This window comes from Parathielavia appendiculata (genome assembly GCF_033297405.1).
Source record: "Parathielavia appendiculata strain CBS 731.68 unplaced genomic scaffold N657scaffold_38, whole genome shotgun sequence".
NCBI lineage: Eukaryota > Fungi > Ascomycota > Sordariomycetes > Sordariales > Chaetomiaceae > Parathielavia > Parathielavia appendiculata.
The window spans coordinates 104,195-113,079 of NW_026944257.1; the positions used below are offsets into that span (position 1 = coordinate 104,195).

The 8,885-nt window shown below is 55.8% G+C and overlaps 2 protein-coding genes across 2 annotated transcripts; one reads left to right on the plus strand and one right to left on the minus strand.

Annotated features, from left to right (window-relative positions):
• Nucleotides 1-2,164: 2,164 nt before the first annotated feature.
• N657DRAFT_583008 (uncharacterized protein) lies at nucleotides 2,165-6,344 on the plus strand (the record flags this gene model as incomplete). Its single annotated transcript, XM_062789646.1, has 3 exons — nucleotides 2,165-3,657; nucleotides 3,710-4,806; nucleotides 4,858-6,344. The coding sequence occupies 3 exons, from the start codon at nucleotides 2,165-2,167 to the stop codon at nucleotides 6,342-6,344; spliced, it is 4,077 nt and encodes a 1,358-aa protein (XP_062642557.1).
• A 160-nt stretch (nucleotides 6,345-6,504) lies between these two features.
• On the minus strand, nucleotides 6,505-7,887 carry N657DRAFT_650973 (PEBP-like protein). Its single transcript, XM_062794069.1, has 4 exons — nucleotides 7,669-7,887; nucleotides 7,588-7,616; nucleotides 6,986-7,519; nucleotides 6,505-6,895 (listed from the first exon to the last, which is right to left on the minus strand). The coding sequence occupies exons 1-4, from the start codon at nucleotides 7,806-7,808 to the stop codon at nucleotides 6,858-6,860; spliced, it is 741 nt and encodes a 246-aa protein (XP_062642558.1). The 5' UTR covers nucleotides 7,809-7,887; the 3' UTR covers nucleotides 6,505-6,857.
• Nucleotides 7,888-8,885: the final 998 nt, after the last annotated feature.

The window sequence follows — 8,885 nt, forward strand, 5'->3', positions numbered from 1 at the left end:
CTGTGGGCTCCTGCGGCCCAAAGGCTCGCGGTCGGCCCCTGTTATCCGTCCTCGAGTTGAGTATCTGATATATCTTGCCGCAGGCCGCATCAACAATACTCCCTGCTGTCTTCTTTCCGCCTCTGCCGTCGGCCAGAGTGGGCATTTGAAGCCGAGCTTCAAAGTCAGCCAGTCGTTGTGAAGTAAAGGTCCAGTGGCGGCACCCATGTCTCCGTTTCAAGGTTCCGAGTGGGTAACACCGCTAAATACACATATTGCTGCTTCTCTTTTACCCAAATTCAAATTGTTCATACATGTTTTCTTTGACGACTATTAACCATTCGTACCTCAGTCAGGTACCGTTGTGTTGGTCAACCGGAAACCTGAACGCTGCGTTTCTGTTTCTTGAAGTCCGGTCGGTTACCAGAAGGTCTCCCCTGACCTTCTCACCTTGTGTACACTGACTGCGGTGGACGATGTTCTCGGCTTAGTGGCAATTAACCCTTCAAGCCAAACTCCGGACTCAACTCAGCTCATGAGTTGTAGGCCTTTTATAAAGAGAGCAGGAGAGACTTGCTTGTAGTTATGCCTCCACTTCGAAATCTCTACCGTCCCATCTCTCCCAAGGAAACAGCAAGAGCCCAACTTCAGGTTCGCCAAACACCTCAAAACCTCGGATTCGCCACACGGCCGCCTCGCTGCGTCCAGTACTGAGCGGCACAACTTTGGTAGTACAATTCCCTGTTGTGATTAATCAGACCACAACTCATCTGTCCCAGATCGCTTGTCGGGGAGAGTGTTCATGGCGTGGACACCACATCATTGTGCAGGACGGATAACCTAATCCTTGGGATCAATGTTGAGCACGACTGGGCTGGTGCCACGCTCGAGTCGTGTCTCGCCGCACCCTGTGGACGGTCACGCTTCAGACGGACGGCAGGCGTGAATCATCCGCCGCAGGACCGTCTATAGCAACTGCTAATGAGGGTCAATTCTCAATAGACCGATGCGAGAATGATCATTTCGACTACCGACCTTAAGGTACCCCTATTAACACGAGGTTCAACTGTCCAGTTCCGCGCTGAGGTTCCTGCCCCAATTGCATGGGTCAGTCCAGGGCAGCTCGGACTTTGAAGTCTGCAGTGGGCGTTGACCAGAGTGACCAGACAACGGCAGTGGGCTGAAGGAGCCCAGAAAGCAGCAACAAAAATTGCCATTCGTCAAACTGCCATTTCCTGCACCTTGTGCCTCCCTGTTGGCCTTGCAGGGCTACCTAGGGCCTTTAAATCCGGCCTGGCTTCGATGAAGGCGCTTGCCGGACCACACAGATCGAAGAGATCAGAAGCTGAATATCAACTTGGGTTTGAGCACCTTCTCCTCCGGGATTCTGTTCCTGACTTGCTCAACAGCTCGATGAGCCACCAGGCATGCGATCAGAGAAAGACGGCCGAGACGTCGTGGCAACGTGGTGTTGGCTGAACGCCAGGCTACAAAAGTGGGCAGAGTGCTGCGCCGACTGCCCCATCCATCCTCTCGTTCTTCGAAGAATCCTTCGGCTGTTAGGCCGTCCAAGCCCGGTCCGTTCTACGGTCGCGGCGAGGTCGCGTTTGGGGGCAGGAGCAGACGAGCTGCAAACCTACGGCGCTTAAATGCCGACGTGGATTCGAAGTTTGCTCAAGGATTCGTGGATGAACCACTGTGGGATGTTATCAGCGGCTACTGATGGAGACTAGGCGGTGGACTCGCAGCGGATTCTGCGCTGCACAGCCGACCAACGATTGGCAACCATCGCTCCAACTCGACACAAGGGGATCGACCTGCAGTCAAACTTTCCAGCTCCCCGCCCAATTGATGGCTTGGATCTCTCCCACCAAGCACGATGAGGGCGCATTTCAACGCGATCTTGTGGGGCTGTTCCAAATTTGGTGGGACTGTCTCCGTCGCCCGATCGCTGACCTTGCTAGAGCCCGCTGCAGCCATGTGGTTTCAACTGCACGACCTGCAGGCTGCAAATGTGCCTTGCAGCCCTGTTGGGGGCAGTTGCGATTACTGGGTCCACGACCACCGATTGAAAGGGAACCGCCCCCATCATCTTTCTGCCCATAATGAGTTGCATCGACGCATCGTGCATTCATTCGACTTTGGGCAGAGCTCAGTCTCGGACCTCCACCATCCCGGCGATGACATGGAACCCGAGATCAAGCAAGCCACACGACTCCTTGAAGCCCAACGGGCTGTCGACCGTGACGGACAGCCGCTCTCCTGGGTCCGCAACCGCCTGTCTTCCCAGGCCGGCACCGTATATACCGCCCGCGAAGTCAACAAAGTCCTCACTGAGGTTGTTGAGTCGGACGGCTCAGTTGGCGTCGTGAAGGCTCTTCTGGCCCTGGGCGCCGATGTGAACTTCGCCCGGCGGAGACACTCCAACACCTGGAACAAGATCACCCAGCGGAACTATCCCGGCGAAAGAAGCAATATTCTCCTCCGAGCCGTCATCCGCTGCCGCCCTGAGACGGTCTACGCGATTGCTGGTCACGCCGACCAAGCCAACCTCGACAGCGTGCTCCACCATGCCATAGCCAGGGGAAACTTGGCTGTTCTGGCCGCCTTGCTCGAGCACGGCGCAAGCCCTGTTCACCTCCACGACGACTTTCAAGAGGTTGTTTTTCACGACAACCTGGACCTTCTAAAGGTCCTCTTATCCGGCCACCACTTGCCCTGTCTGGCCTGTCGTTCCACCGGCCTTCGGATCGCCGTCGAGAACCGGTCGCTCGAGGCTGTGCGCCTGCTCCTTGACCACTGGGCCGATGTCAATTACGGCGACGCCATCGCGCTGACAAGAGCAGTCGAAATCTCACGCCCCGACCTCGTTGCTCTTCTCATCTCCGGGCCGGTTCAGCCATCATCACGCTCGCTCGATGCTGCGGTCGGCAAGCTTCGGCAATATTTGGGTGAAAATGACACAACCCTGAACCGCGAAATGCTTGAGCTGTGTCTGTCCGCAGGTGCGAGTGGACCTGAGACAATGCGTATGGTAACCGAGGGACTTGTCGAACTTGTGAGGCGACGACACACTCACCTCATTGGCATCATTCTGCGGCACAAAAAACCGCCCGGCCAGTACGAGGCTGCTGCCTTGATCGAGGCTGTTCGTGCCGAGCAGTTAGAGGTTGTCGCCAAACTTCTCGAGTTCTCACCATCCCCATCAAGCCTCGCTGTCGGCGTCTCGCAGGCCGTTGGCGCTGGCAGCCCACAGTTCCGATACGAAGCAACTCGCCTGCTGATTGCGTCTGGCGCACAGGGGCCCTGCGCTGCTGAGGCCCTGGTCAAGACTGTCCATTGCCTTGTGGCAAATCTGAGGCGCGGCGACAAGATGAGCATTGAGCGGGACATGAGGCTATTCTACCTCTTGCTGCACGAGGGGAAAGCCGATGTTAACTTCGACAGGGGAGAGGCCTTGCAAATAGCAGTCCGCTCAGCAGCTGTCGAAGTAGCCGAAGAGATCCTGGCCAAAGAACCATCCCCCGACTCGCTGGGCGCTGCCCTGACTTGGGCCATGAATGTCCGCGACGAAAAGAAGAAGCGGTTGCTGGTCGAGATGCTCGTTCGTCGCCAGATCAACGAAGACGCTGCCGGAAAGGCGCTGGTGGCGTTGCTGAAAACGGAGCCTGTAAATGCGTAAGTTACACAATGACCTCCCCTTCAAACTCTGATTGACAAGTATGAGCAGGAACATTGTCGAGCTGCTCCTCACTCGCGCTTCCGTGAATTACAACAATGGCGAGGTATTTATCTACGCCATCCGACATTTTCGACTGGAGATCTTCCACCTCCTTCTCGGCCAAGGGATCAGCCACAAATCCCTCTTCACCGCCATTTTAGAAGCTCTGAATGCTCCCACATCAGAACGGAAACTCGTGTTCAGTGACCTGCTAAGTCGGATGCAGCCCGATCACCTCAATACAGCCCTGAAGCACGTCGTGCTGGAAGAAGAGACGGATCTTGCCATGGTGAGGATGCTTCTCGACTCGGGCGCTGACGCCGGCCATGAGGATGGGTTTTGCATCAAGCACGCCGCCTCCGTTCTCAACAGAGACCTACTTCGCCTTTTGTCCGAGCACTTGGGCCCTCATGGCAGCATCTACAGCCAAGCCCTAGCCTCTATCGTCAGCCGCGGCAAACAGTGGATTGCCTTTGAGCATGTTGAAGCGGTAAACTTGCTCTTCCAACATGGCGCCTCAGGACCCATCGCTGGCAGAGCATTAGTGGAGGTCGTCGACCATCTTGCCTGTCAACAGTCTCGCGCTGGCCTCGCCGAGACTCTCCTGCGGAGCCTGTTTGCGGCCAACGTGGACGTCAACCACGAGAATGGCAAGGTCATCTGCATTGCTGCCAGCAGAGGCGATTCTTGGATTCTGTCACTGTTGCTGGCTCACGGCGCCACCTCTTCATCCGCCACCCTTGCACTTACAGCCGCTATCATGGCTCACCACAGCGAGTCGACACTGTTGCAGCTGATTGAGACTTTTGCAGATAAGCGGCATGCCACCCCAGACTTTGACAGGTCCATCCCGGGCTTGCCTCCGCCAATCTTTCAATGCCTGAAATCCTATGGGAAGTCGACGGCCGTCCTCAGCGGTTTGGTCAAAGCCGGGTGCAGATTGGAGACAACGATTCCGATGAACGTTTTCTCGCCGACCATGAAAGACAGAGAAGAGAGGGTGGTCAGTTCAGAGCTCGAACCAGCTTCAGTTCTCATGTGGGCCTTGCTCCAAGAGGAAGGAGTAGTAAGTTCAGCCGTTATGGAAGCGTTGGTTCGCCATGGCGGTAAGTCATTAGCAAGCCGAGGTCCGTGTGTTACGCCGCTGACAAACCCAGCCGACGTCTCGTACGCGTCTCCGAAATCACGCACCACGCCGCTCTTGATGGCAGTGAAATCGGGCCGAGTGGACGTCGCGCGCATGTTGATCGAGGCTGGGGCGAGGGTCTCTGCCAAAGATGTGTCGGGTCACTCGGCTCTCTTTTATGCCTCACGCGATGGGAACTCGGAGCTGGTAAAGCTCCTGTTGGAAAGCAAGCCCGTCGTCAACGATGGGAGCCTTCATGAAGCCTGCCGGGGCTTTCATGTGCAGGCAATGAAACTTCTTCTCCAAGCCGGCCATGATTGCAACTACCGGTCCATCAAGCATGGTGGGCGGACTGCCCTAGGAGAAATTGCTTTAAGGGCGGCTCCGCCAACTGACATCGCCGCTGCGGAAGAAGCTTTAGATCTTCTGGTCTCGGTGGACGCCAGCCCTCTCCTCAAGGTTCACGGGAAAACAATCATCTTTCTCGCCCTCGATAACGAACATAACGAATCCATCACCCGACTCCTGCTGGATAGGATGCTCTACCGAACCCTGAACAGTCACGAAAACACCTACCAGCAAGGCGTTCTCCACTACTCCCCCACCATGTACGTTGCGAAGGGTATCCTCCTCAGGGCTCCTTCTGAGACTCTGATACAACTCCTCCGCGCCCACGGCTGCGAAGACCGCTTCTACGCCACTATCGAAGAGGCGCAGCCCCCTGACGCAGTTGGTCTGCCCGAAGAAATCCGCGACTACGAGCGCGACCGTCGCGCTCGCCAACGGCAAAACCGTCTCATGGAGGAAGAACACGCCAACAAGATCCGCCGCGAGCGTGAGAAAGCCATCGCCATCGCCCAGCTCGAAGACGATAAGCACTACCGGATGATCCAACACCGCGAAGACGACTCCCAACAGCAGCGCCGGCACCGCGGACTAGACCACCACCAAACCATCCAAATGTCGGCCGAGAAACATCACAACGACGCTCAAATCAAGCTTAGCGCAGCCAATGTGTACTCCCAGGTCCGCTGGCAGAAACACACCGACGACTTAGCCATGATCTCCCAAAAGCGCGACGCCGACCTCTCCCACCGGAACCAAGCCTACCACCAGCACCTCGACCAGCGACGAGACAAGCTCGCCCTCGAGACCGAGGCGCGAGAACTCCGCCAGGCGCGCAGCTTGGCGCACATGCGCGAGGTGCAGCAGCAACGGTGGCAGGAGCGCTCGGAGAAGCACGCGCAGCAGCTGACGTACGAGAACCAGCGCATGATTCAGGAGTACGAGATGCTGTGGAAGAAGCAGCAGGTGAAGCGGGAGGGGCGCGAGGTCAAACTGGCGGGCTCGCGGGAGACGCACGAGATGAAGATGACCGAGCTGAGGACGCAGAGGGGGAATATTATTGGGCAGGTCAATCTGGAGGAGCTGAGGAGGTGGCAGGAGAGTGAGAGGAGGATGAAGATGGGGTTGGGGCAGGGACAAGGGAAGGTGGTGCAGGGGCGGTTATTGACGTGATCTTTCCCTCCCGTCTGAAGGCGTTCTGGGTGAGGGGTTGTATGGTCGGTGATGATCTCAACGGCCTGGCGTTCCTCGGGTCTTTGGGCGGTATAATAGGATGCTTCAGGGCCCGGGTCGTTTTATGAATGAGACTAGAATTGCATATGAATGATGATATCAGACTTCCAATTGTTACATTAAGCGACGAACAATAAGTTGGTAACTTGCTTCTTCAGACCTATTTCAACCCCAGAGGTTTGAAGTTGAGACACATCCACAATCACCTGACTGCCAACCACTCCGCTTCTCCTCAGCCCGTGGCAAGTTCGCCGTAGAATCTCCCATTACACCTTAGATTCACGAACTTCCACCTGAATCTCTCCGAGTCCACCAATCCCACCGAAACCTTGTGAATTGAGATACCCAGAAAATCATTAACCTACTGCATTCATAAACTTCTTTTCCAGCTACGCAGACAAACGATCCCAGTCACCCTGCCGAACTGCGGGCTCCGAGGTAAAAGCCTTGAACTCACTGTTTCTTGTTCAAGGCATAGATGAAGTTGGCTCCTATCGTCAGTTGTCAGAACCCAGCTCGCGTGCCAGACGCATCGAGAACAGCAAGGAACTACTGAATTGGCGGGTTTGGTATCGACTCACCGACCGGCGCAAGCCCATTCTCATCAGCCCACTCCCTCACCCCCTTGATCTCGCCCTTGTCGGTATCATACCCCCAGTGCTTCCGGTCCGACGGCTTCGAGAGGTGCAGCTTGTCCGTCGTCCCGTTGCTCGGGACGAACGCCAGGAACACATAACGATGCGGGCCCGTTTTCTTGGGAGGCGCGGGAGGCTTGTACGACATGATCTCGTTGAGGTCCGTCAGCATAGGGGGGCAGGGGACCGGCTGTTTGGGGTCGCAGAGCGCGGGTTTCAAGGTCCCCGACGCGATCCAGTGGCAAAACTCGGCCCACTTGGGCTTGTCGTGGGAGGGGGCGTCCGGGTCGGTCAGGGCGACGACATAGGTTACGTTGGCGGCGACGAGGTTGGATGGGGAGGACGCGGCGTGCATGTCATGGAGGGCGATGGACGGCTCATCTTGCAGCTTCTCGGGCTTGAGCGTGTTACCGAGGAGGGCGTGTTCCTTGGACGGCCAAGTGGCGTGGAGGCCTAGGGACGGTGAGAAATCATCGATGACTGTCGCGTTCAGTCTACCTTTATTTTCTCTCAAGCCAGCGTCTATCGAAGTTAGGTGAGGTTCGTACCATGCGGAATTATGCCAGCGCCTTTTAACCTGCTTGCGTGTCAGATATCGGGTACTGTACCAAGAGAAAGATAAGACATACTTCTCGCGAACTACTTCTGCAGCCTGTGGGAAGGGCTTGGGGTCGGGTTGCCCAGCCAAGACATGCTGCTGGGGTGGCTCTCGAGCATGGCCAACGACGAGCCAAGTGAGGACGACGTACAAAAGGATGAATTGGGCCATACCGGGCTGGTTGGACCGATGATATCCCAAAGGCTGCGAATTTTCAGAGTAGGGAGCGTGTTATAGGCTCATTTTTGTGGGTGAGTGAGCGCACCTCAATCTGATGATGTCATTAATCCTTGTCGGGTTTCCTAAACTACAGAAAGCTGATAGGGGGAGTCTAGAAACTAACCACTTTTGTCGTCTGTGCATCAATACAGCTACCTTAATGCGCAAACTAGAGCTATTATACATTAGCTAAGTTATAACTAATAAGTTAACTTATAACGTTAATTAACTAACGTGGTCCACCACCGAGCGGGACACCCCATCGACCGGGACACTTTTTCCTTCCCTATAATCACCCAACTTCAAGACGCGTTTTCTCTACCACAACAATGTCCGAGAGCTTCCCAGAAAACCGAGTTCTTCTCGCGATCAATGCGATTCGATCAACACCGAGGTTGAGTATCCGACGCGCTGCAGAGATATACAACATCCCCAAGTCGACAATTGCTGCGAGATTGAAGGGCCGGGCTGCAAAGTCCGACAGCTGCAACGGCCGTTCGAATTTGACGAAGATCGAAGAGGAGGTGATTATCCAGTATATACTCGACCTAGATTCGCGAGGGTTTTCGCCCCGGATTGTCGACGTTGGTGATATCGCCAATCTTCTGCTTCGGAAACGCGGTGCGCGACACGTCGGAAAGAACTGGCCAGACCGCTTCGTTGCACGACGTCCAGAGCTAAAGACCGCGTTTCAATCGCGTCTATGACTATCAGAGAGGCCTCTGCGAAGACCCTGCAATTATCGAGCCATGGTTCCGACTGGTTGCCAACATGCGAGCGAAATACGGCATCCTCGATTGCGACTTCTACAACTTCGACGAGACCGGCTTTATGATGGGCATGATACGGCCTGGGATGGTGGTTACACGCTCCGATCGGGTCGGCAAACCAAAGGCCATTCAGCCAGGCAATCGAGAATGGGCAACAGCGATTTGCAGTATCGCTGGCGACGGCTATGTGGTGCCGCCTTTCTTGGTGGTGAAGGGCCGTTTCCACCTCGCCAGCTGGTACTCTGAGCACCAGATTCCC

Bases quoted from the DNA above. Each gene is read 5' to 3' on its own strand.
- N657DRAFT_650973 (XM_062794069.1), bottom strand. From the start codon at position 7,808: ATGGCCCAATTCATCCTTTTGTACGTCGTCCTCACTTGGCTCGTCGTT. The intron at 7,617-7,668 runs GTATGTCTTATC...ACACGCAAGCAG, and splicing joins GCAGAAGTAGTTCGCGAGAA to GTTAAAAGGCGCTGGCATAA. The intron at 7,520-7,587 runs GTACGAACCTCA...TGAACGCGACAG, and splicing joins CGCTGGCATAATTCCGCATG to TCATCGATGATTTCTCACCG.